This window comes from Dermacentor albipictus, chromosome 3, assembly GCF_038994185.2.
Source record: "Dermacentor albipictus isolate Rhodes 1998 colony chromosome 3, USDA_Dalb.pri_finalv2, whole genome shotgun sequence".
Lineage (NCBI taxonomy): Eukaryota > Metazoa > Arthropoda > Arachnida > Ixodida > Ixodidae > Dermacentor > Dermacentor albipictus.
The window spans coordinates 50,433,456-50,460,995 of NC_091823.1; the positions used below are offsets into that span (position 1 = coordinate 50,433,456).

The 27,540-nt window shown below is 47.2% G+C and overlaps 1 protein-coding gene across 2 annotated transcripts in view; it reads left to right on the plus strand.

Annotated features, from left to right (window-relative positions):
* The window catches only part of rg (A kinase anchor protein rugose), a 342,944-nt gene that overhangs the window by 159,337 nt on the left and 156,067 nt on the right, over positions 1–27,540 (plus strand). For both annotated transcript variants that reach the window (XM_065426861.2, XM_065426862.2), the window contains exons 32-37: positions 577–793; positions 2,193–2,319; positions 3,870–3,978; positions 4,897–5,212; positions 7,133–7,279; positions 8,442–8,578. In XM_065426861.2, the coding sequence (XP_065282933.2) occupies positions 577–793; positions 2,193–2,319; positions 3,870–3,978; positions 4,897–5,212; positions 7,133–7,279; positions 8,442–8,578 (1,053 nt within the window). The remainder of the gene's footprint in view (positions 1–576; positions 794–2,192; positions 2,320–3,869; positions 3,979–4,896; positions 5,213–7,132; positions 7,280–8,441; positions 8,579–27,540) is intronic.

Genomic DNA, 27,540 nt, shown 5'->3' on the forward strand with positions numbered 1-27,540 from the left:
GATAGCAATGACCAGATGGACCAGGTGTTCAATCACCAGATGAGGAAAAGAAGCCCATAGGTAGTGTCGAAACACACTGGACATTCTGTCATCAATCATATCTGGCACCTGTCATTTGCATATTGTTACCCTCTCAAGCTGATACAAATTGGTATTTTGAGAACTGGCTGTAAGTTGGGGGCAGTAGAATAAACACTGCTTTAGTTGTGCATTTCAGCTCGTGTACAGTGAGCTGCATTATAGCCGCAGTGTTCTACTGGGATCTCACAGGCCATGCAAAACGGTTGCACATGCAGAACTTTTTTACAGAGTTATGAAGTCGGATAGCACTTAATCATAATGGAATACTTTGCATACTGCTTATAAAATGCCATGAGCAAGTAATACCGTAACACAGAGCTGTACCTAAATCTTTTTCTCTCCTGTCAATACTTTGTGCCATAAGTATTCAAACACCGCCTATGGCAGCAATTTAGTAAATATTAATGGGATACAAAAGGAAGCCTATCATGCTTACTCCTGCTTGTGAGTGCATGTTAAGTGGTCATTTTCAACTCTGCCATCTTTTACATGAAGGTGCCTGAGAGCGGGATGACGCCAGTGGCTACCAGCAAAATAGGCGAGGAAAGTGGGCTGGCACCGAGCGCACGTGAGGCGAGCCTGACGCAGAAACTGGAGGGCGCGCTCGGCAGCGTGTGCCCGCTGCTTCGTGAGATCATGGTGGACTTCGCGCCCTTCCTATCGCGCACGCTCGTCGGCTCGCATGGGCAGGACCTTCTTGTCGAAGGCAAAGGTGAGCATCGAGTCTATTCAGCATGCTGAGAACTTTTGCCGAGTTTGTGTTGGAGAAGTCTCTAAGAAGCACAGTTACAAAAATGTTCGCTGCCTCACCTAAGCGTTTGTGGGCCGGCAAATGAAGTGCGTACAGTCATGGACAGATTAGCCCTTTTTTTAGTCCTGTGTCAGGTTCCTCAGGACACCAAAAGATATTGGTTCTGGACAGATGTACACTGTACAAGAGCCCTAGAATCAAAGAATATTTTCTGAAATAAATCAATATGTGTTGGTTCACAGGACTGCTTTTTATACATGGCATCCTAAACATGCGAATTCCTTCCTCACCAGAACAACTGCAAAGTGGGCAAATTCACATGGCTGCAAAGGGTTAATAGCCAACATGTTAAAGCTAACTATTAGAACAGGATCTTGCTTCCAACTTTTGCTACTTCGTAATATCTTAGCACCACTATGGCTTGTATGTTTAATTTATGGCTAATACATTTGACTTCCATTAATTCAATCCTGACGGGACTGATGAAATTGATCTAATTATTCAGCATGTCAAATTAAACAAGATACAGAAAAACATCAGAACACACCACTGATTAGTCTGGCAGTACTTGCCCATTTCTAACACGCCCCAGAATAAAACATGAGCCTGCTTCCTATGTGGCCAACGTAAAACCTAATGTAGAGATAACATTAAAGCTCCTAAACAAAGTAGAAATATATTGCACGCCCTATTTCTTAGCAAGAAAAAAGAGTCTAATATGTGCTGCACCAAGGCAGCCAGTTTTCTTAAGTCAGCTTTGCCACAATAAGTTTGTGTTAAGCATACAAACGCTGCAAGGACGGTTGTGATATTGTGTCTACTTGTACCATGCAGGCAATTTTCCACCGAATCTTCATGGAAAAAAAAAAAAAGAAAGCCATGGATTAGAATCGGGCAAATACAGTAGTCAGACATTGTGAGCTACGGTTATTGCTTGAAAATTTTCCTATGGCAGGCCGGAAACTAGTGTTTTCGGCGGTGGATGATGTATGTTCAATGCATTTGCTGTCTGCTAAGGTATGTGGTGCTGACTGGTCAAGTTCGAATTATCTGGCAAAGGTAATTTTTAGGATCGAAATAATTAAATTTTGGGCCCATAGAAATGCTTGGGCACGCTCGGGACCTTTGTTTAGGGTCGAATTAACGGAAGTTTATTGTACCATGTTTTATTACTAGATGCATAGTAGTTCAAAGTATGAGTCTTCAAATTATAACACAAGAGAGGCATGCTACTTCATACTCTTTAATTAGTGCTTCACTTGTCTCTTATAATGCAATAATATATGTAAGTGTGTCATGTTATGGCAGAAATAATCAGGCCCTGATGTCTTTGCTTTTCCCAACAACCAACCTATGGCAGGGCTTAGCACGTTCAAGAACAGCACCTCAGTGGTGGAGCTAGTGATGCTTCTGTGCTCCCAGGAGTGGCAGAACTCACTGCAGAAACATGCTGGCCTTGCCTTTATCGAGCTCATCAACGAAGGAAGGTCAGTACAGATATCATGTACCTTTCTGCACTTGCAGGAAAGATTCATCTTTGGGTTTTCTTTTCTTCTTACCATAAGCTCAAGACAAATGACATGCCAAGTATTGAGAAAAAGAAATTCTGCAGAAACTATCTATGATGATTGTCAATGCAAGCGAAAAGCTGAACCCTTCAAGAAAGTTATTTGCTTTATTAAAGAAAATATGCGCTTGTAGGCATGTATGTTGCGGTGACGATATTTAGGTAGTGTTTCGAGTTTCATTGAATAATTATTTAGTGAATAGAGCTGCTAACCAGTGCATCAGAGGTGGTCGTATAGATGGTGCGTCTTATAAACTATAATACATAGTTGGCTTTCGGTGATGAACATGCCCTGCAAAATGCTTTTGCAAGATATGTGCCCATTGCAAGTCCAACCACCACAACCAACCTTCAACCACCATCTAAGAAAATAGGCGAAAGAGCCAGAGAAAGCTATTCACTTTAATAACTAGCTGCTTTAGGAACACTTACTTTTGGGTAATGCTAATATCGTGCAAAACTGCATTTTCTGAGCAGTCTGATACCCATGAAAATAAACGTCAGTACAACTCATTGTGGCTACTCTGGCACATGTGAGCAATTGAAACTGGTGTCATTCAGCTTGGCATGTGGCCTCTTTCTGCTAAAAAGATGCAGAAATATGTGCCATGGCTGCTTGCCTTTGCAGCTATTATTTTTTTCTATCTTGTTCAGTTGCAGCTGCCACATTCTGCCACATTTCAGCAACCAAATAGCTTTTGACATCAATAATCGTAAAACATAATATTGTCAAACCCAACTATATCAAACCCATTTCCATTATAGTATAGAACTATTTCTAAACATTTTGAAGCTTCAGCAAAAAAACATAGCAAGAATGTACATTTAACATTGAACGAAAATCTTGTCCACACTCAATAAATAGAACTCCATGCTGCGCCAAATGGCTCTGTAAGTTGGGTTTTCTGCAGGAAAAAGCTACAACCACGCATGCAGTGAAGGAAGTAAAAACAAAAGTTTTTCTTCCACCGCACCGTAGTGAAAGAAAAAGTTCTTTTTCCATGCATGCGTGGATGCATGCATGTGCATGTGTGTGTGTGTTTGTGTGTGTTTGTGTGTTTGTGTGTGTGTTTGTGTGTGTGTGTGTGTGGGTGTGTGTGTGTGTGCGCGCGCGCGTGCATGCGTGTGTGTTTATTGTTGATGCTGATGACCACTGAACTTGTTTGATCTGTTGACAGCCATGTGGCAATGAGCATGTGGGTGTCCAAGCACACTTTAGGAAGTACATTGGAAATGGCAACCTTGCAAAGAGTTTCACTACTTCTGTTTACAAAACTTACCAGAGGACTTCAAGACAGCCTGGAGTCCATTGAAATGTTCTTTTTAAGCAATTTTTAACATTCGATAGGATTACACAATAGATGATAGTTGGATATTTTCTCTCGCTCCATTATCATTGAAACTCATTGGTGGTATATATGTTTGTTTGAACTTATGCTGTTTTGTTTTTTTTCTTTCAAATGTGCTCAGGCTGCTTTCCCACGCCATGAAAGACCACATTGTCAGGGTGGCCAACGAAGCGGAGTTCATCCTCAACCGCATGCGAGCGGACGACGTTCTCAAGCACGCTGAATTTGAGGTACCTGTTGCTGTGTGCTGTCGAGTTATTTTGTCATTCACCATGTGGTGAAATTGGGCATAATAGTACAGTATTACACATGCCTGCCTGCATTTCTCTGTGCTTCTGCCATTCTTTAAGCGCATGTTTGCCCTGTCGGCATTGCCTACATTTAGAATCGCGCTTCGTCGGCCCTTGCCGTCTTTGTTCCATTAACCGGGTACCTCGGCACGTTTCTCGGAGGGCTGTTTTGCTCGCTTTAAACGTTAGACGTTCGTTTCTACGTTCACGAAAAGCTGTGGAAGCAGCACGAAAAATAAAAGCGGGGGCAATTTTTTTGCAAGAAAAGGTGGTATTCTTTCTCCACTGCACCCTCGAAAAAAGCATGGGGATTGCACCATTTCTTCAAATAAACGTGTGCATTCATTTCTGAATACTCGGTGCTTTTTTCCGTGCTTTTAGACATTTACGCGTTTGCGGATGCGTTCCCAGCAAAGGTTGGCGACTGCTTTTGTTGCATTTACGATTTTCCATGAGAATAAGATTTTTTTCAATATTACGATTTTATCGGTTCCTTGAGATTCATTGTATTGAGGTTTGACTGTATATGTCATAATCTTCTTATCTGCAAATTCGTTCTTTGTGATACTTTATGCACATGTAAACAACCACCACTCTTTCATATTGCTTGAACAAAGTACTGATGAGATGCTGACACATTCTTACTCTTTTGACAAGGGCACAAGTTTTCGCTGAGCAAGCTTGCCCCTGATTAAATGGGCTCCCACTAAAGATTTCACTTCTAACTAAACTTCAGTTCCTCATTTAGTGCCCTGCATGATCCATGACCATGATATAATGCTACCAGTGGAAATTGAAATTTCCATGTTCTAACTAGGTGTCAGATGTGTCTCACGGTATGTGTCCTATTTCTCGCAGTCGTTGTGTGCACAGACTGCTGTGGACCGCAAGGAGGAAGAGATGATGTGTGACCACCTTATCACGGCAGCACGGCGTCGTGATTCCCTAGTTGCTGCACGGGCACTTGAGAAGGTGCTGAACATTCTGACCAACCGCCATGGAGCTTGGGGTCAGAACTCCAAAGGGAGCTCACATCGAATCACAGAGAATGGCCAGGTGGAGTTTCTCCGGCTAGATGCTTGGGAAGATGATGCGCGACGCCGCAAGCGGCTTGTGCGAAACCCTCATGGCTCTTGCCATCCTGAGGGCACTCTCAAGGCAGCCATCGAGCATGGTACGTGCAATTAAAAGCTTTGCAATTGTGGTAAAAAACTTGCGTGCAGTACAACCGTGCCGTGAATTCCTCGTGAATATTCCTCGTGAATTTTTTTCAGTCACAACATTGTATTAGATGAAGTTCTGCTGAATTTCTAAGCGGTCCTACTTTTTTGTTATGGGTTGTTTGGACAATTACGTAATTTTCTGTCATGTAATGTAGGGTAGAACAGTGTGCACACGGTTTTGGAAAAAAAAACACGAGAGAAGACATACTACCTGGGAAAACATACGAGTCGAATTCGCTTAAAAATTTTGCTGCCTCAACTGTAGTTGACATCTACGTAATACGAAGCATTGTGTGAATCACTGCAGCACAAGACACCAACATGAGCTGAGCTGGTGGGGCCCAAGTGGCTCAAGATGTGCATTGTCATTTTTGCGGCTTCGACAAGCTTACACTTGTGCACCTCGAACTTGGCCAGGTTGAGCAGCTCCTTCAGTCAGGCAATTTTGGCAGGAACATTTTATGAGCCCATTTGGTGAGAATCGTTGCAACATGAAAAACTGGCTCATGTTGAGCTCGTGAGTCCCGATCAGTGCAATACACCCTTTGTTGTTTTTCTATCATTTAGTTTTTTTAAACAGCAACAGGAAACCGAAACAAAATCAAGCTGGTGGGCGACGTCAGAATAAAATCCTGCCAGAGCAATGCGTGACACTCAGTTTGTGCCATCTGCAACAGGGAACAGCAGCACGCTTCGGTTATCGCCTACATAAAGCATGCAGTACACTTCCAACGGTGCTATGCCATGAGCACTGTGAAACAGACAGGTGGAGATACTTATTGCGATAGGATTGGTAGCGATAGCTGTGGATGCGACATGTGATGATGCGAGGACATTTGCTGGTACTGGAAGGGGAAACCGAATTTGTGCCGGCATTTTCACATGACGTGGGCAGGCGTGTACTGCAGAGAAGCTGCCAAGCCGGGCACCTACTGCTCTCGATCGTGCATGCTACGCACTTTTTCTTGGATCTAGCAGCCAGAAAACATATCATGCAATTGCAGTTTGGTGATGTTCTGAACGTTGGTGTTGAAAGATAATGTTTTCTGAGAACGTATTAACCGATACAAAGGAAGGATAAGTGTATTGAGTTGTTTTTTGCATTTCCAAATGTTGGCGCTGGGAAATTGTATCAACCAGGTTCTACTGCAGTGGCATATTTATTTATTTATTTATTTATTTACTTATATATGTATATGCTGTTGAAATTCTGCAGGCCACTTATGTGTGGCCCTCACACATGTGGGTACAATTCAAAGATGTATTTTGCACAGAATATTTAATACATAACACCATCATAAAGCTACAAAGAACACTCAAGGCAAGATTTAAAAGAACAATGCACATTAAAACAAAGGGGAATAAATGGCCTTTGTCACACACACACACAAAATAACACTGTTACTGTTCATGAGTACTTGTAATTGCTCATTCATGTGAGTAGAGGTGATAAACTGTGTGGATAATGATGCCATGTAATTCTAGTTGATAATTGTTGGAGATAAGATATGAGATCAGGACTAAGATTACAATGCCATAGTAGGTATAGGAATTTCAGTCTTCAAGTTTATGCATGTTTTAAGAAAGGCAGTATTTTTGCATTTCAGATGAACACCATTTGTTGTTGGTCTTCTTATTCCTCTTGTTTGATGATCAGATTGACACTTGATAATCGGCTCTGGCTGTTTAGGTCGATAGTTGATTTTGTTCACAATTGCCTGTTGGCAGTTGATCTTGTTAGTAGCGAATCATTAGTGGATCCTGTTGGTGTTTACTTGCATAAAAAGTTGATGCGGTTGACAACTGAAACTGTTTGATCTCTTTGTAGTCTTGTGTGTGGCAATGAGCATGATGATGTGCACTGTGTGTAGGGGCCCCCGAGGATGCAATCTTGCAAGCCCGTGAAGAGCTCCACCGTCAACTGGCCATGACTCGGCGGCAGCACCAGCTACAGAGCACTGACCTCTTGGATGACAGCGACTTCTGGGACGACAAAGACCTCGACTCCGAACTTGCAGGTACTGAATGGGTCATAGAATGATTTCCCAATGCACAGCTGTTAAAGACTAGCTGTATGGGTATTGTGTCGCTACTTAATGCACACTTAATCGCTCCTTTATGCACACATCATGCGTTGTTAACATTTAATCACCCCATATTTTGTAGCCTTGTACTACAATTCGGGTGGATGCCAATTTTTTCCCTTTCATGCACTTACCTCCACCTTGCGGGCTTCCACAGAGCTGATTTGCCGTATTCATTGTCCCACTGCCTCGAGTTGTCAAATAATTCGCCCTCGCTCTGTGATCAGCTAGCCTCCTAGTTAGCTCAAATGGCAGAGTGACCGCCCCAAAAAGCTATTGGTCCCGAGTTCGAATCCTGGACCAGGACAATTTTTTCTTCAACTGCAAGCTTTTCTTTCTGAGAAACCCGTGTGGGTGTCCTTTGTAGCTTCATGCTGCAATTCGGATAGATGTCGATTGTTCCCTTTCATGTACGTTCCTCCACCTTGCAGGCTTCTGCAGAACTTGTTTGCTATATTTAGTGTCCCAGTGGTTCGAGCTGTTGATTAATTCGCCCTTGCTCTGCGATCAGCTAGCTTCCTGGTTAGCTCAGATGGTAGAGCGACCACCCCGAAAGGCGTTGGTCCCGGGTTTGAGTCCCGGACTAGGACGAATTTTTCTTCAACTGCGAGGCTTTTCTTTTCTTTCTTTCTTTTTTTTTTGAGAAATCCATATGAACTTCTTATATAGCTTCGTGCTACAATTCGGATGGATGCAAATTTTTCCTTTTCACAAAATTTCGTGCTAGACATGTCCTTCAGTCGATTCTGAACCATTAACCGCAGGCTCGTAATACCCTTGCACGCACGCCTATGAGAAATCGCTCATCCAGATATCTATGGACACTGCTAATTCACTTCAACTGATAAGGAATGGGATTACACCAAAGCACAGACCAATCTGGTAATTCATTCTCTTCCATAGTTTTGTCATGCATGTTGTTAAATATATATTCATATTAAGTAACACTACTCTATAAACAGAAAGTTGGGATGGTGGTTACCAGCAGTGCGACACTTGGCAAAAGGTGGGAGTGTTTTTGAAGCTGTTGCACTGTATTTGAACAAAAATTAAGTCAGCTGTAGTAAAGCATGCAATCATTCCCTCCTCTGTGCAGGGTCCGTAAGTCTTAGCACGAGATGTCGTCTGATAGCTCCAGGAATCATTGCTCCAGGCATGCTCTCCATCACCCAATCTGAACTCTTCTTCGAAGTGGACGAGGATGACATAGAGTTCAAGAAGAACGACAATGAGGTAGGGAAGTGCAGCTGCATGAGTTTCTTGCCCGTTCTTTGCATCTGTTATGTTGTATATTCATGTATCAGAATATACTGTTCGATAGTGGCTGGAAGTGTCAACATCAACACTTCCATAAGATAAGGAAAGGCCATGGCTAACCTGTTTTAGCCTGACAATTTATGCAACTTCTAGTTTGACAAGTTAAAAATACACGTTCTCAGAAGAGCACAGAAGTTTCATCTTATTAGGTGCAGTTGAGCAAAGTAAAAACAGGAGCTTTCGTCTTCATGTTCCAAAGTTTTAGCACAAGGAAAGTTGGGTGCAGCACACTTCTGGCACATTATATATGATGAACATATGCCCAAATAAATAAGTGTGCAGTCTTTTTTTTTTTCATTCTTGTCCTTTTATTACTATCCTATGAAATTTTAACCTCAAAAATTGTACTAGGAAAAAGAGTTATCCTCTATAGATGCAGCACATTTCAACTATCAGGCTCTCTACCGCCAAGGCTGCCATTGTCACTGTTCTCATGTAAAATGGGTAAGCTGATTGTTGTGTAGGGCCTGATTAGCCCACAGCCAAGCTAATGCCACACTCAGTATCAAAGCAGCAAATGTTTTGCTGAACAGTAGATTGTAAGGCTGGCATGCATTGGACTATGTGACATGTGCTTGATGTGGAGCTCTCTGGGTAGTTGGAACAGCAGAGAAGCCGATCTCCAAAGAGTGGAATGCGACACCTTCAGCTGGATGACGTCCTTTCTTTCCAGTCAGACGCTCTTAAAACTGAAATTCAGGAGCCCTGTGATGCACAGCCTCAGGAGTTCACATCTCCCATATGGTACTGGCAGCCTCAGAAAATCATGTGTGACATACTAAAAATGAATTTTCAGTGTGCCACAGGGTTTGCATGCCGTGTGCTTATCCATGGCTTATGTGTGCTAGCTGAGAAAACAGAGCTTCAGTTTTGGTCTCTGCTCAGATACAGAAGCAGAGAAGGTTCTGAAGCATGCATATCTTTCATATGCATGATTAACTTGTACCACTTTTGACCATACTCTTGAGAAGTTAAACCATCTTTTCTTTTGTCGTGTGTGAATTCACATTATACATTAGATTCCTATGGCAGTAAACCAACTAACATTGACTCTTCTTTTACTTCACTGGTATTTTGTAAAAAGGAGGAGGTAATAATGGCAGCTTAAAGCATTTACCTAATTAGTGTGGTACTTGCTAATAAACATTTCAGTACTATGGGGGTGTATAGGAAAGGAAGTATACATACACCAAAGTGTAGCTATTACAGCAGACAGTAAATTAAAATAGATAGCAGTAATGTAAAAGAAAAGGGAAGAAATAGTGACAAAGGCCACTCTAAGGTGAGAAGAATGTTAACACTGATAAAACATCTGCAAACTACCAACAATGGCATATCAGTGATAATGTCCACCATAATCTACTTGCGCTGCTCACTTGCACATATCATTTGCATATTAGATACGGATACAAGCAGTTTGCATTGGCATACTGTATTTACTCGATTCTAATGCGCCCTTGATTGTAACGCGCACCCGTTTTCCGTGATAAAAAAAAAGTCCTTTGAAGTACCGCGCACCTCATTCTTTCATACAGAAATACAACTTTCTTTCATTTGGAAAAAACAAAAGATGTACTCCCAATGCACTAAAGTTGCGATAGATTAAAAAAGTCGCAGTTTTGCCTGAAAGGCGGAGCATCTATTACGATAGGAAATTAGCAGACAGCTATACGAAAAGTAAAGATAGTAGTTTTATCAGCCGTATGAACTTTTAAACATTCGCTTACTAACTAAACTAACAAGCATGGTGTCACGCGCGCACAAGCAAACGTGGACACGTCTCACTCAATGACCGTGGAAACTCTTTAAACGCTGGAGTGAGGAAGCGCGGTAGCAGGAGCGAGGGAATTGACTTTAGTGAGGTTTCTCGCTTCGACGCGAACTAAGCGACGAGAACACAGTGCGGTGCCCCTAGATGCGTCGACTCTTGTCTCCCTCGCAGATCGCTTTCAAGATAGGGGCCGCGCGGCCGCGCAATACGTATATAGCAGCCGCCGCTGTAGAATGAAATGCCTCTTCCTGCACGCAAGTTTCGGGAACTCCTAACGGCCGTGATTCGGCCCGACTTCCGTCCGTCTCCGCACACGTGATCGCTTTTCTTTTAATTGCGACATCATGATGAACTCGGCATGTCTTTGCAGTCAACACTTCTATGCTGATAGAACAAACGTAGAGAACAGGAAGACAGACGGTGCACTAACCTGAGCCAAAGGACGCATTGTCTAAGTACACGTACTACAGCACATGGAGAACGCTGCGTTAGCTAGGCTCGAAGCGCAAACGAGGCGGCCATTTTTAAATGCCGATGCGGATGTGGTAACGCAGATTCAGGGTCGTACTCGATTCTAACGCGCACGCAATTTTCGGACCCGTTTTGTCGGAAAAAAAGTGCGCGTTAGATTCGAGTAAATAAGGTGCCAACTTCACCTTCCTTCACATGTGCAAAACTGCCTAAGACTAAGGACAAGAGCGCCTTTCAGTATTTGTGGTTCTTGTCCCGCTGATTGGAACCGTATTCAGAAGGCGACAGTTGGCATATCTGCATGCTGCTGTCTTGCAGAAACAGGTGGGTCAGTATATGCATTGGCACGTGTGTTTCATTCCGATATGCTGCGTGGAATTCTACTGAAATCTATCACGCTCTACGGATTCCGTACATCACTGAGGGTGCTGCCTTCCTGAAAAAAGGGCATATTTTTGTTCTGTGCATCGTTAACGCATGGCAACATTGTACTGTTTTAGCAAAGTAGACAGCAATGGAAGAAGACAAATAAGAGAAGGCTAGTGCCAAATGATTAACTATGTAGTACGGCTTGTATAGGCCACGGACAAATGATAAATGAACGGAATGATACTTCGTTCATTGTCTCTGCGCGCTGTATAACTGTAACATACCTAACTGTATCAAATAAAGTTGCTTTAATATATCAGCCATTTTAGAGTTGTGTGTTACCAGTTGTGAGGGACATCATTTGGATGTCCATTGCGTTTCTTGCCTTTGCATTTCCTGTTGCCTTTTTCGCACCTGGGTGTCGTGCTTTGGAGAAGCTTTGGCTGCTCATGCAGCAGTCAGCACACAACTCGGATTGATTTTTCCAAAATGTGGTGTTCAAGGTGCCGTTACATCCTCCTCAGACCCGAAGGTAGCTGACGGGTGTAATTCAAGTCAGTTCTTAGTACCGAATGGTACATTATAAATGCAAAAGACCCATCGCATTGTTTAATTACCGCGGTTAGAGGCTGAAGGCAGCATCTTCATGTAAGTATCAAAAGTAGCTGTCTCCTCATGTTTCTTGGTATAAAAGCAGTTCTCATTGTCTCATCGTCTTAAGCACAGAGATGAAGTTGTGGCATTTGATGGTGGGTTTGCATGTCGATGCTGCTTCCTGGATTTCCACGTTAACTCGCAGTATTGGAAACGCACTTCACAGGTGATTTTCCTTTTTATGAGAATGCACTGCTCTAGATAAAATTGATGCCAGTTTTTCACAAAATCTGATGGCGATAACGGGCTTACCCAACTTCCATTGAGTATGCATGCATCCGCCTTTATATACGGGATGAAAATTTTGTGTAATCAATCCCGAGTTATTTCGACAGAAACTAAAGACAAGGTACCCAATTGGGTATCAAGGCACCGCGAAAGATGTGAGGCTCGCTTACTCTATTTTCTTCTTCTTTTACATTGTTGGACAGTAAGCTGACACATTTTGCTTGAGAAAAGCAGAGCACAAAAAAAAAAGGAAACGAGGAGCAGCAGCAGACGAGCGCAAATATGGCCGACATGTGGCAAAGGAATTTAAAAGTACACCAAACAGTTTTGTAAAGCCATGCGCCGACAGGCCCACGTTAACACAATTTTACGATGCATAGTGTTACCGTGGCTAGTCGGGCTTCGTTCCTCTGCCGGGCAGACCACAGGGTCAGCACTTCTCTGCGCTGCACCGAATCATTGCCGTAATTCAATGTTAACACAATTTTACGGTGTATAGTGTTACCGTGGCTTGTCGGGCTTCGTTCCTCTGCCGGGCAGACCACAGGGTCAGCACTTCTCTGCGCTGCACCGAATCATTGCCGTAATTCAATGTTAACACAATTTTACGGTGTATAGTGTTACCGTGGCTTGTCGGGCTTCGTTCCTCTGCCGGGCAGACCACAGGGTCAGCACTTCTCTGCGCTGCACCGAATCATCGCCGTAATTCAATGCAGCACGACTGCGTGCAGTATCATCTTCGCCGCGCCGCGTTTGGTCAACCGCGGGCTGCCTGCGCAGTCACGCCGGACCTGTCCGACCCGTCACGGGCGGCGTCTGGAGCGACGTGCACGCGCGTGTGGTCTGCGCGGCTACAGCGCCGTGTCGGACGACGCCGCTTGTCTTTTGCGCTCGCAGTAAGCACTCGCGCTTGCTGGGCGCGCGTTCGTCGATCGCCGCGATGCTGTGGAAGCGCACGGTCGGTGACCCGGTGTCACGCGCCCCGGTAGTTCCACTAGTTTGGGCCGTTCTGTGTTGAAGACGAGATTGCCGACTGGATTTTTGTTTCCGCGAACCCACGCTGGAGTCGAACGCAGCCGAACTGTGTGTAACCGCAAGTTTTCCAAGGCCGTACTCTACGGCGTCCATCGAAGTACTAGTCGATCGCAAAAGTTTGCGGGACACGGTTTCTACGACAGATGTGAACTTCTGCTCTGTCAAGGCATGATGCTTCTAACATAACGAATCACTGTCTCAAGTATTCGCGGGAATCCGCGCTTTTTTCTCAACTCCCCTGTCTCTTAAACTTTTGTGACCAACTGTCCGTGGAGCGAAACTGCTCAAGAACAAACAGGAGTATTGGCGACTCCTTTTGCTGGAGTGAGTGCGTGCTCCGTACCCAACCTCGTTCTCGAGAGCTTTGTACACCGTGATGGACTGGCGTTCCTCTCTATGGGCTCACGCTCTTTAAACAATTTACACCCTTTAGGGCTCATCTTGTCCCACAACGATAATGGTCATCTGTCTTTTCCGCATTTTCCTTTTTCCTTTTAACGCTGCGAGTCCGGTACGTCCAAGTCACGAACGGCTTGCGCGTTATCAGCGTGACACAGCATTGTCGACAGGAAAGTAGCGAGCGCTGAGTTTCCAAGAAAGGGAACGCAAGCGAGGCAGATGATTATTGTTGTGGGACAAATATACACCTCAAAGGCTGCAACTGTTTTAAGAGCGCAAGCGTAGTTTGTACCAGCAGGGTGTTAATAAATATCACTACCAGTTAGTCCTGCAAAAAGGAGTTTTCGGCGCGCCGTGTATGGATCTTCGTCCGCACTAATATCGAAGTACGCTGCCACTTCCTACGTTTACCGTTCAAATACTCTGCGTAGAACCACGCTGGAAAAAAAAAGGAAAAGAAGGAAAGGAAGAAAATGTTGCTTTAGAAACGTCGTGCCCAAGCATGTTATTGTTGATGCAGATGAGCTTAATTTTAGGCTTCATTTACCTAACAAAGAGCAATGGTAAGCCCTTCGACGCTCAAATAGCGTTGCTACCATTGGCGTGGCCAAAGGAGAGACTGTCACGGCATTGGTCAATGGTTGATTTGGTGAAGCGCGCTCGTGCGTGTAAACAAAACGCCTGAGACAGGGCGTTTTCTCTCTCTCTGACGCGGTGTGCTCGCCGCCTTGACAGCGCCTACTTGGCAGCTCAAAGTGCGGAGGCGCACTTGGTTTCCACACAGGGAAGGAGGATCTGCCCCGTAAGCAGAAGCGCATCGCGGAGAATGACGTCAGGGCCTATCCTAATCGACGCAGTGAAAAAAATAGAAGCAAATAGCTAGCCAAAGCAGATGACCAGACTGATGTGGACACCGCACTCGTGTCTAAGTGTTAACTCCACACTACGGAACGTCTGCTCCCGCGCATATCGTGGAGCATGGAAGTCGGTGGGGGGGGAGAAAGGTGTGCTGACAGTATTAGCGCGTCCAGCTTCCTCGACTACAGCTAACGAGGCGAGGATACTCTCTGGAAAAGACACCTGACAGCGAGGAGCGAGCTGAGACGGGAGTGCCGAAGGCTGGGGGGTGCCGTAGCGAGTAGGTTCGAGAGAAGGAGGAGGATGGCGACGGCGTTGACTGCCCGTCCGTCAGCCGCCGCCCGCATCGCGCGTCGCTCGGCCGAGGCGTCCATTTGTCCGTCATGCGGCGCCCGAGTGGACGGCAGCCGGTGCTCAACAGCTCGGCGGCTTCCGTGGCGTCCCGCTCACTCCGTCCGTCGCCGCGGCGATGATATGATTGACGCCGCCTTCGGAGTGTTGTTCGAGCTCGGCAGGCCAGGCGATCCGTGCTCCTGTCGCGATAACTTGCATGCACTGCTAAAATAACCGCTACCGAGTGTAGCACGGTGTGTTTGGCACGTGCAGCCTGTAGACGGTATTCCGAGTGTCCTGGCCTGTGGTTGACTTCCGTAGCTGTCACCGCGTTTTTGATTAAACGAGCTTTCTTGCTTCTTGCTTGCGCTTGTTTGTTTGTTTGTACTTGCGTGTGCGCGTGCGTGTTGCGCGGCTTAATTCGAAGAGAACGTATCCATTTTATTAAATAAATGGTGTCTGGAGGCGGCATACATGTGGCGCTAGTGTATGGCGTTGATATATGACTCTTCGACGTCATCAGTATGCTCGATCGCTCATCACTGCCTATTCTTCTCTAACGGATTGCAAAATGAAGGCACAGCCACAAGAAATAAGCTACTAAGGTTCGCGGTCTTCCCCGCCTTCTCCACGCATAGCTAATGCGAGACTATAGTACTGCGCTAGTACAGCAGTCGGCTTGAAACGTGTGGGTAGGACCGCTCCGGGTTTGCACACATGCCTTGCTACATGCTATTTCTCGGGCTGATGCCGCGGAGCGTTTTCACAAGCAAACAAGGTGAGCCTACGGCGATAGTAACCTTGCAGAGTTTGTTGGTCCATTATACCCATGAATGAGCCAAGGTCAAGCACCACAAGACGGCGGATGTGCAGATCACAGTGTACAGTGCCGGATGGAAAACGGACACGCTCGCCCGGTACGACGTGCGTAAATCTATATCGTCTGTTAGTCAGGAAAAAAACAGTATTGCAGGAATGAGCTTTAGACCTTCATGGGATGAGAATGAACTCTAGCCCTGTAAGCGCAAGTGAGCTTGAGCTAATTTCGCGACACGGATATATGGCTAGTAAGGACGGGCAATCTAAAAACAAAGGTATACTCGAGAAAGAATAGTTATGCTGCCCACTTTCTCGTTTCACAGCGAAGCATTCTTTGGCTCATTCGGAAACTTTGCGGTATGTACAGTTTTCTGCTCGCATTGTTTCGGGTCTCCCCAATAAAAAAATATGGAGGGCGCCGAAGCTTCGCCTTCAAGAGTGGAACGCGATAGCATTCAAAGATCCCTGACTGCTTCTCACGGTTCCCGGCAACTGCAGCTTACGTAACCGCAGTGTTTACCGGGAAACGCTCACAGCGAACGCCATGCACGAAGGCGAGCTTTCTGGTAGAAACGCGGCATCTTGCGTGTGCCGCGGATGCGTGGAGGCGAGCGCCATCAGGGGAAGTATTCTGCAAGAGTCCGCCTAGTTGACATGTCCATTTCGTCTACTGCTGAAGTTCTGATTTGCTGGACTGGGCCTGCGCCTTCACAGCAGCAAGACGCCACAGCCAATCAGAACTTCACAAGAGCAGACGAAGTGGACATGTCCACTAGGTGGACTCTTACAGACTACCAGAACACCTCCCCTGGATGGTGTTGCAAGGAACCGGGCGCACCGCTCTATGAATGGTAGAAACGCTGGAAAAAGGTTTTGTGTTTCAGTTTCCGCGTAACGAAAGTATGTTTTCTCGTATATTCAAACTACAGTCCGACGCCATCATATCTGTAGGTTGTGTGTAGGTCGTACTTTTTTAGGATTTTTGTGACTCATCTTACTTTGAGAAATTCAGTTATTTCGGTAGCGTCTAGCGCCTACGTAGTTGGGTATGCGTGGTTCGGAATTGACATTTCGCTCACACGATGGTCGATGCTGGACGCGACACGCCGACGCCGGATATTCTGCGACCTCGCGTTAAAATTTAAGCGTCCGATGGTGGGATCGCCCACGCATGCTTCTCTCGTGCGAAGGCACGTGCGTGCACGCCAGTTTTCGACCGCAGACAGATATACCAATGTGTTTCGCGTCGAGTATCAATAAGCGGAGCGTGCTAGTTCCTCCCACTCTCTGCTCGCAGCAGTTAGCGCTTTGACACGCTGTGTTACAGCACCACCTTAATTGGGATCGACCCGCATTCCCCAGGCAGTCCTTCCTTAGCAGCAGCTAACGCTGCGTATAGAGGCTGTGCATGCGAAATTTTATACCGCCTTCGGGATCGATCCAGCTCGTAACGGAACGTTTTGTTGCGTTTCCTCACCGGAGCGGGGCCAAAAAAAAAAAGTTGTGCCGTCATAATGTCGTCGTTACTCGCCTCACACCCTTACAGAACACGTTGGTTCAACACGCTTTGCAGAACACCAAATGGTGCTAGATATAACCTGTAATATGTGTCGCATAACGTTAATACCCACAGTGCGTGGAATTTGCTTTTCTCTCTCTCTCTCACACTCTCTGAGAAACGTGTTGTAAGTGCTAGTCTCGGTTTGGCCCTGCTTATTAATTATACCCAAAGCAGTGACCAAGGCCGTAACCAGGGGAAGGATTAACGTATTCTGACAACCCCTGAAATTATCGAGGATGTGACATATACTGTTTAGCGCAACGTACATGTGTGTTGTTATAAGTAATGTCAAAATATATAATATCTCTGTACTGTTATGAGATCTGATGTGCTTGATTCGCGCGCAGAAAAGTGATTGAATATTTCCATATGGCCGCCGCTGTCTCCGCAATGCCTCTCCCGAAAATGCCTAATTCCTGGGCACCGTTCGTTCTGGTGGTTCACGTGCGGAACGGCGAATGCGAGTGGCAGCCGTATTTTATTTTTATTTTCGATACTATACCAGTCTTAGCGCTACCAAAGCAGGTGGGAATTGTTGCTTTCGACGTTGCTGTACATCTGCACTCGTTCTTGAGGATTTTTTTTTCTTTCAGTGCGCAACGACAGGCATCTTTCCGGACGTAAGGGCACGAAGCTGAGGCTTAGCTTAGATTCTTGGCGAATATGCATGTGCTGCCTTTGTGCTGAGCGTCACTATTTCGACTACACTCAGCAATAACTTCCATCTCTGCACCACTTTGAGTTTGGACGAAAACTGCGTTGGCGTGCTCATGCATGTATCCATTTCTTTAAATATGCATGTGCTGCCTTCGTGCTGAGCGTCACTATTTAGACAACGCTCAGCAATAACTTCCATCTCTGCACCCCTGTATGTTTGGACGTAATTTGCGTTGGCGTATCGATTTCTCTATCGCCACATCCCGTTTCATTGCGCCGCTACTTCACCGTCACGTGCCAACGGGTTGATCGCAATTTGACCGGATGTGACCTTCTGACTGGACTGGACTGCGCGGCCATTCTATCCGCGATGCATTCAACTTCCGCCTCGTGGACCGCACGGTTGCTCGCCCGGCGCTGACTGTGACAGGAGTCCTGTTCCAGAGATGGAGGCGGCGCGCGTACGTAGCACTCCTCGGAGGAGCAGCCGCCTTCTCTGGCGCCAAGTTTGCTTTGGAGGCGATACGTGTAATCAGCGGCACCGGCGCGCTTCGGTGGCGTCACCCGGTGCACGTGCGCGAGCGGTCTGCATGCGGCGCTCTCGCTTGCCTGCTCCTTTCGCGGTACATCGCGCGCGGGGAGGGGCCGGCGACTGCCGGTCCACTTCGTGCGATGCTGCCCGGCCGAGTGGGCGCCGTTTCGCATGCGCCACACTCGCACACGCTCGCTGCGGTGGCGGTTCCTGTTGCTCTTCACCCGCGTTACGCGGGTGATTGACTGCTGCGCCCCGCTCGGAGCTGGAGCGGTCGCCGGGAGCTGCGGGCGCCTGGCCTCCTCCTTCCCCCCCCCTCCTATCGTTTCGCTCGTGATGGGCGCCTGACGCCCTAAGCGCCCGTTGTCACGGCCGATCACGGAGCGCTGCGGCCACCGAGCGCCGTCCACCGCTGGCGTTCTGCGGTGGTGGTGGTCCGGTTTGGGCCGGACACTCCCTCCTCCACCCCGTTCTCCATTCTCTGTCGCCCTGTCTCCTTCTGTGTACTTACTGCGAGCTTCCTTCTGTGCGTCCCGGGACCCCTCTCAGACGCGCGTCGAGGGAGAAAAAGCTAGGTGGAGGCTGTGTGTGAATTGTCGTTAATACGGGTTGCGCGTCGCGGCTTCGGAAGTTTCACCCCACCCGCGCCGTAGCGAAGTCTCTTTCGGGCGATTCTCCGCCGTATATTCCAAGATCTGCACATAGCCGGCTATATCTAACAGGGCTGGAGTGTGTATAAGTAAGTAAATAAATAAATAAATAAATGAATAAATAAATAAATAAATAAATAAATAAATAAATAAATAAATAAATAAATAAATAAATATGGTATTTGTGTGATAGAGGTAGAGAGCGATTACTTGAAGACAAGCACGACTGACACAAGCGTGGAAACACAATCCTCGAACTACGCGTCTGCGGGTGGCATCTTGAGGGCACTACTCGCCAGAGGCTATATATAGCTGCTGCCGTTTGGTCGTCGGGTAGAATGCTGTCGTGTGTGTACGCGCTGGAATACATAAGAGGCAGCGGGGGCATCCTTGCATGGAAAGCGGGCTCCGCCTGCGGACCATTAATCAATACGTTGCTCTTCTGGCGCCGCAGGACCACGTACGTAGTTGTGTGCGCAGGCCGAGAGATGCTATAGCGAGTGCCTACCTGTGAGGCTGGCGCCGCCTTCGACGTCGGACATCCGTCCGGTGCGCGACGTCCGTCGGGTTGCTCGCTGCGCCGCATTCCGCAACTCGAGCGCGCTTGACCCGTGCCCCGCGCTGAGGCGGAGTAAGCGCTCACGTAGGTCGGATGACTAACGAGCGCACGCCCGGAAAATCCATTTCACGGCGGGCCTCTTCATACTTCGGGGGTCGCCACCGATGGTCTCGCGACAGCGACCCGCGACGTGCCGAATGATTTCGGTTACGAGTCAATTCGGTGTTGTTTGTCTTCGCACTCGTTGTGCAAGCTGTCGGTTTTGAGACGAATCGTACGTAAATTATTTCTGCTGTTAGGAACTCAGGCGCGCGCGTAGCATTTGCATAGACTAAGAATGTTGACTTTTTTTTTTTTCCCCTAGTGAACCAATAAACAAAATATATGGAATTCTGATGCGTGTACGGAATGCGACCAGTGTAAATGCCGCGAACTTACAAGCAGAACACGCGGGTATGCTGCCACCATACTCTGTGCGCCGCCACGTCTCGACTTTCGTGTTTGTGTCCGTCATATCTTAACCGTGGCGTGCGGGGTGGGCACTAACCACCGGACGTGCGCCTTACAAGAAACGCCTATATAGGAACGATTGTTGGAGAGGAAAACGCAGCCAGTGATGTCGGGTTCGACCTATTCAGCTCGTCATGTAGACAGGGTACGGTCGAATTATGAATTCATGAAATACCCTGTGGGTATAGTGCATGAAGAGGCGCTTCTGGACTGCTGTAATAGTCACTTTGGGGCACGTTGCCCCCCCCCCCCTTTTTTTTTCCCTCCATGCGAAGGATCCGCACACGTCTTTGGCGGACAGAGGCGCGGGGAATCGAAAGTGGCTCTCTGCCCAGTTGAAGTTCCGCTCGTGGCCGCTCGCGTCATGGAGCAGTGTACGAGGGAAGCGCTCGGTGTACCCCCACCACGGGTGGCAGAAAGGTGAGCGGTGGCGTGGGGAGGGCAGGTCAACAACGAGAAGACGGAGCATGAAGAATGGGGCCCGCTCGCTCGCCTTGTCTCCCGGTGCGCCTCCACTGGTTCGCCCCCTCTCCCCCTCCTCTCCTCTCCCCCTCTTGTGTTTGTATACAGTCATCCTTGCTGTAGCTCGGCGGCGACGACGTCTGCGTGGACGATGGAGCGCACAGACGCCCACCACATCGCGAGCACGCCGCATCCGCGTTCCCTGACTTCATGCTCGCTCTTGTCGTCACGTGTTCCGGACTGTTCTCGCCCCCCTGCGCCTTCCGCTGCGGTGTGCTCGCACCGATCGGCTCAACGTCGTGTGCTCTCTTTGTCAAAAGTTTCTGAGCCACTCCGCAGTGGACAAGAGCTCTAGCCTGGCCCTGTTTCAGGATAACCTGCAGCACGCCTATAAAGAGCTCCGTCTTTCGGAAGAGTTAGGAGTAATGACCCTCTCAGCATTTTTGACCCTCACAGTGCATGGCCCGGCAACATACACGTATAGCTCTGGTCACGTGTGCGGAGTACCGAGGCTTATGACAAAAGCTCTAGCTGTGCGCTTGAGGCACACCGGCAAGCCTACCAACCCTCTCTCCTTCTTCTTTTCTTTCTTACCTTGCGCACCCTTATATCAGCGTACCTATTTTCACCGAGGTTTGAATCACTTTGAACTTCTTTAGGCCAAGGAGGAGTCAGTGAACTACTTACCACGAAAAGGGGAATCGGACGCGTGGGTGACGCAATTTTATTTTTATTGGTCGACTGTCGAGAGGAATGAAGAAAAAAGCGGTTAAGTCGTTTTTTTTTTTTATAGGCCTGTAGCCATTAGTTCAGGAATTTAAAAAATAATGGCGAAGCAATTTGTGCACCGTTGTAGAGAAGCTTGCCTTCGGGATCAGGCTTCGCTTTCACATGACTTTGAGTTAATGGTATACACCGTATTTATAGTATGCGCGTCTTTATTTGCCCACTTCCGGATCAGTAGTATTAACCTTGTTAGTATTGCGTGGTTCGGCAAGCATTTCTACATAGTCATGTACAATGATTTTTATCGCATTCATGCAACTTTAAAAGCATTCATCCAACTTTAATTATACCATTAATTCAACTAATCTCTCAAAAGTTAAGGAGCGTAAATACCTAGGCGTCACATTGTCACAAGACTTACGATAGGATTCTCATATTCAATGCATCACATCATGTGCACTAAAAAGACTGCTTTTTCTAAAAAGATGATTACAGCTAGCACCACCAGACACAAAGTTACTGGTCTATAACACACTTATGAGACCCATCATTATGTACGCAAACACTGCTTGATTTCCGTATAATAAACTAACAAGCTCAAAGGAGTTCAAAGGAAAGCGCTTAGAGTCATTTTTTAACAAATTTAACCGAACAGATTCGCCCACAGAACTTAACATCTTAAGCAGAACTGCTTAAGATGGCTGGATTACTTACCATAAAAACCGGGCGAAATTGGCACGCTTAAAGCTAATGTACCAACTATTACACATCCACCTAAATATGGAATAGTCGCGTTATATTAAGCAATCCACAGCAAGAACTACCCGCCAGAAACACTGCCATACCCTTGATTCTTACAAATAATTCTACACCGATGCCCTCAAATTCTCTTTTTTTTTTCAAGAAATCAGAGAATGGAATAGCCTGACCCTCTCCATTACCACTAGCACATCTTTAGCCCGTTTCTCTAAACTAATTGAAAGCGATTTGCTAGCCTCGCAATTTTAAAACAGTGTTATATTTTTGCCTTTGCGCTCATATAGGTCAATTGCCTATGTCATTTTGTCTGTGGAATTTACTTTTGTGGAGTTTGTTGTATGCCTTAAGTCTCATTCACACTAGGCCAACACGACACCGATTTCGGTCCGCCGTCTGTCGGCGACAGCGTTATTTCCTTCGTGTCGGCGACCCCGACACGAAGTAAAAAACGCTGTCGCCGACAGACGGCAGACCGAAATCGGTGTCGTGTTGGCGTGAATGAGCCTTTACAGCCAAAAATTGGACGACATTTGGTTGTAAAATGTTTCATTTTATTGCCTTGTACTAAATGCCTGTCTCTTCTTTGTCCTTCCGTTGTAATTCCTATTGGGATTGACAGTATGTATAAATAAATAAAAAATAATTACGGGGACCTATGAGGCTGCACCTAAGTTTAGCGTTTACTGCAGTTACGCACAGTTTCAAGATTGGCTCGCTCCTTTAAAACAGCTGTACTGCAATAATTACTGCTTTTAGGTTGGCCACTTAGATCGGGGACATAACTGGGACTCCTTAGGATAACCGCGCGGCTTAAGACGCAACGTGCACGGTGTTTCCTTTCGCGAAGCTCTTGCCACGGATTCCACGCGTTGTACGTGGCGGTGTTTCCTCGATGTATGTACACATAGGGAGCCTTCGCACGCACTATACACGCGCTATACACGCGCTATACGCGCACGCCCTGCGATATATAGAGAGCGCGTGCGCGTATATGAAAGCAGTGCATGCAGTGCCGGCTCCAGGCAACGCCTCGGACTTCTATGGATACCACGGTGTGGACTGTATATAGTATGTAGCGTGTGATGGGAGAGACCTCCCCCAGCAAACGGAAGACGGAGGAGGCCCTGCATCCATCTACGCCTCCCTCCGCGCGCCGCGCGCGTGCGTTTTTGCGTCGGCGCTGCTGTCGCTGATGAAGTGGATCGCCGCGATTGCGCGAGCGATACACGCTCGAGACGGCGGCTCGGGCGCGGGCACGCAGTCCGCGCGGAGAAAATAGAATAAAGGCTGCTCGGGTCACGGCTCGACGTGACGTGAAGTTGATGAGAAGTTGTGTACACTCGTCCGTGATAGATGCGTTCTTTCTTTTTTTTTTTTTTTCTTAATGGGGCACGCGCATGCGAGGGGACGGGCGCCCTCGCAGCTGTACGTTTGCATGGGCGCTCAGATACACGGGGCCCTGTGTATACCTCTGACTCTCTTTCGGTGGCCCGGGCCCGTGGGTCGGGTTCTCTCGTATCGTTACTCTACGGAGCCACGCCCCGGGCCCCGCTTGGATGACTCTAATCTGTTCCTGTCTCGTTTCCTTCTCGGCGTGCTTCGCATGTTTGCGAGCGCAGCGTTTTGGAGCACGGGCGGTCTGAACGAACTACGCGGAGGATGAACGACTTTGAAGATGATAATGGAGAGCGGCGCGCTCCGTGCGTTCACCGCGCGTATCGTGGCAACTTTTTGTTCTATAGCAACCGTAACTCGGGCCACCGTCGTGATTTCCGCAAACGGCCCGTACTCTGTGCACGTACGTATTGTAGGAATGAGAGCGCGGCGCAATTGAGGCCTCTCTACATCTGTCATTGTATGCTTGCCGGGCTCGCTCTGTGTGTTAGGCGATATTCTGTTTCAGTATAATGCGGCATTGACGCATGGAGCAGCTGGCGTCAGGCCATTAGGAGTGCAGTTATGCCAATGCACGTGTCCGTGTGTCCAGAGTATACCCTGCTTCAGAGCGCGGCCTCTGAGGTCGCGGAGGCCGTGTACAGACCGTCTCGTGATCGTTCTATAGAGCTCCAGAGCGCGCTTCGTAGAGCGCCCGCTCCAGTGCCTCATTACACGTTTGTTATATATTTATTTATTCATTTATTCCAAATACCTTCAAATGCAAATGCATTGTAGAGATGAGTGGTTACAAAGGAATGGTAAAGTATTCAAAGTTTTACAAAATAAACAGTAATACAAAAACTACTAAGGCAGAACACAAGAAATAACAGCAACAAAAAAAACAGCTTGATACAAACAAAATGACTCGCAATATGGCACAGTTAGTTACAACGAAAAAATGCAAATAAGGATTATCTGAACAAAACATGATCCGTGACGGAAACAAGATTGGTAGGAAGGTGGCTCCAGTCACTTGGGGTGTTCGGTATGAAAGAGTAGAAATATGTTTGTGCGAGAGGTTGCATACCCTACGTTACTTATGTTGTCAGCCCGCGATGAAAGGTATGTAGGTGGAGGAATGAGCTCAGCGTGTAGATGATGATGGTAGTCTTTCTGAAGTAAGCATAAGCGAAAAACTTTTCTGCGTAGCGATAACTGAGACAACGCTAAGATGACTTTCGTTGCTGTTATGCTGGATTTACTAAAATAATTGGCTTGTATGAAACATGTGGCGTTATTCTGGATCAGTTCAATTGCACTAATAGGGTTATCATGTTGTTTCATTATATACCTGAACCTCAAAGCGTGATCGGTTGTGGAAGGCAACACTCGCTGCTCTGTCCGCGAACCTGACGTCACTCTTGCAGGTCTCGATCTTGCAGTGGAACAAATTTAAAAAAAAATGGGAAGAGCTTGTAGGTTGTAGGGAAGGGGGCGATTGAGAACTTGCATGAGTAGTCGGGCGTAAGTTGTCGTGCCTGCAAAACGGCCAGTATTCCGTGTGAGGTGACAGGCTTCGCATTGTGTCGCTCTGAACGGCAAGTCATGCACAAAGGTAACTTTGGTACCCACTCACTCTCTCAATACTTGCCGTCAAGCCTTGCTAGCTGGATTAATGGAGAACATGCTTTGTTTCTGGCACCTATGGTTGCTGTTATTCCTGATGACGGTGGCAGAGGGAATCAAGCGTACTCGGCTCGTAGTCAACCTACGTGCCCTATACTAACTTTCATTGCCATGCATATATGACCGTCGTGTTTATGAATATAAACAAAAAGTTGGAGGACGCTTAACCTTCGCTTTTAAGAGTGGGACACGATAGCATTAAAAATATCCCTGACTGCTTCTCACGCTCCCGGCAACTGCAGCTTCTGTAACCGTAATACAGACCTAGGCAGCTGGAAAAGAGGTTTTTGTTTGAGTTTCCGTGTAATAGCATTATGTTTTCTCGTATATTCAGATTAAGATACGACGCTGTCATGTCTGTAAGTAGTGTGCAAGTCTTGCTTTACGAATTTTCTGAAGCATTTTACTTCGAGAAATTCATTTATTTCAGTAACGCCTATGCGCCACGCGGAGGGCCTGCGTGGATCAGCATGCGTGGGTCGGGATGATTTTTCTTATGCGAACACCGACGCGGGATTCTCTGCTGCACGGGGCCGTTAACGCTATGACGTTAATAAAATAATATTTTGCTGTTGATAGGAGAGGTGCGCTTTATGTTCGTAATTTCCCTATTTCCCATATGTTGGCGTATGTTGCTGAAAAATCGCGAAGGCATACTGGCAGGTGAGACGCCCATCCTTCGCCGACTCGCCGTGCGCTGACCGTTGCGAAAATTCAGCGGGCAAGTTTCAGCTACAGCGAGGTCTAAAGTCGAGGGACACGAACCATGCAGCGTAAACGCACATGCATGGGTGCATGTGTTGTGTTGCACCGATTCAAGCTGTTTTACATGTAGCACAATCTAAGTCAAACTCCAGCCCCTGCGGGCGGAGACTGCCTTGGAGCAAAAGCTAGCACTTTGCTGGTGGCGCTACACGGCGGGACACACGTGTTGCGCGACTACCATGTATCCTTCGACGAGCTTGGACGCGTGCTGGCGTTCGACTGCATATTTTACACTCTGCGCCTCAGATTCCTGTGTCTTCGTGGCCCGGCACAGTCTATAAATTCCATTATTTTTTCAAGTTCTCGAGTGTACATTTTCTAGATTCACGTCAGGTAATTCCTTTGGGCGATTTTAATTGTGTGCTCGATTCGGACGCAGTTGTCCAGTGCTCCGGTAGGGCCAGGCCTAACTGAAACGCCATAGGGATAGGAAGCTGGGTGGCCTGGCGCAGCAGTTCGCACTTCTTATAGCGCGTATGAACTGCTTCACGAAAGCACGTATGTTTAGACAACGTCTCGGCGCATCACCAAGTAGGATATAGACAGAGCTTATGTACCGCGGGGTCTAGCAGGTCATGTCCGTGTTGCTGGAGTACGCACATGCATGCCTCGGGGCTCAGCCAACGTTCGGACCCCCGCTCCGCCCCGTGGGGGTCCCCCCCCCACCCCCCCGGACAAAGAAAAAAATGTTAGTACAATATAGTTATGCGACTGTATGCCGACTGGTGTTGTTAGATTTCCGATGCCGATTCAGTGACGCAACCGGGCGCAGCGGCCCAATCTGCGTGTCTCCACACGGGTACGAGTTGGCGGACTCTCAGCAGCCTCTCGAGGAAGCGTTCGTGAACGTTTTGCCTTGGTATAGCCAGGGGTATCACATTGTCGACGCGCTTTCAAGAAGAACAAAAAAATCACCGCCCCTTCCAGTCCGTGAAGATGGTCGAACAGCGAAGCTGTGTTAGTTACACCGAGTGTTACACCATGCAAGTCAAACTTCGGAAGCAGCCTATATTGTAAATCTTTTGTTTCACCATTCTTTCACCTCATTTTCGCGTTCGCGCGCTTCACGTGGTGACCATGCTTGAGGAGTGCTTTTCTTTGTTTTGTTTTTTTTTCGGTTCTCCCAGTGGTTATTATATATATATATATTTTTTTTTTGCGTTTCAATCGTTGGGCACTGTTCGCTGGCCGCAAACCGCCAGCATAACATTAAATTCGATGCCGATCTGGCTCGATCGCCGGAAATGCAGCGCGTGACACCCGTATAAGATTCGCGTATAATATAGCATTCTCACAGGGTGGGAAGGGGTCACTCGAACCCCTTTCTCCCTGATGATCTCTTCTTTTCCTCTCCCGCTAGGTCACGTGGCCCCTGTTTAGCGAGGTCCGACACCGACGTCACAGAGTCCGCAAAAACAGCTTAATCATTTATTTGTGGCGACGCCTTGTCCGCATTGCCATTCATAGAAGGCCGTTGTCTCGACGAGATGTTAGCTCCAGCCTGTGACATCCGTTGCTTGACCTCTGTTGTTCACTTCGTCTCGACCTTCCAGTGAGCCTCTAGTTTCGGGTGGCTTGGATATTCTTGGTGTCTTCGCCTGTTGTAGTGCGTTGCACAAGCTTACTTTTCAGATAAAATCGCAGCACTTCCGCAATAGAATCACGCGGCAAACATGCAAGTTCGAATCGGTGTCGTA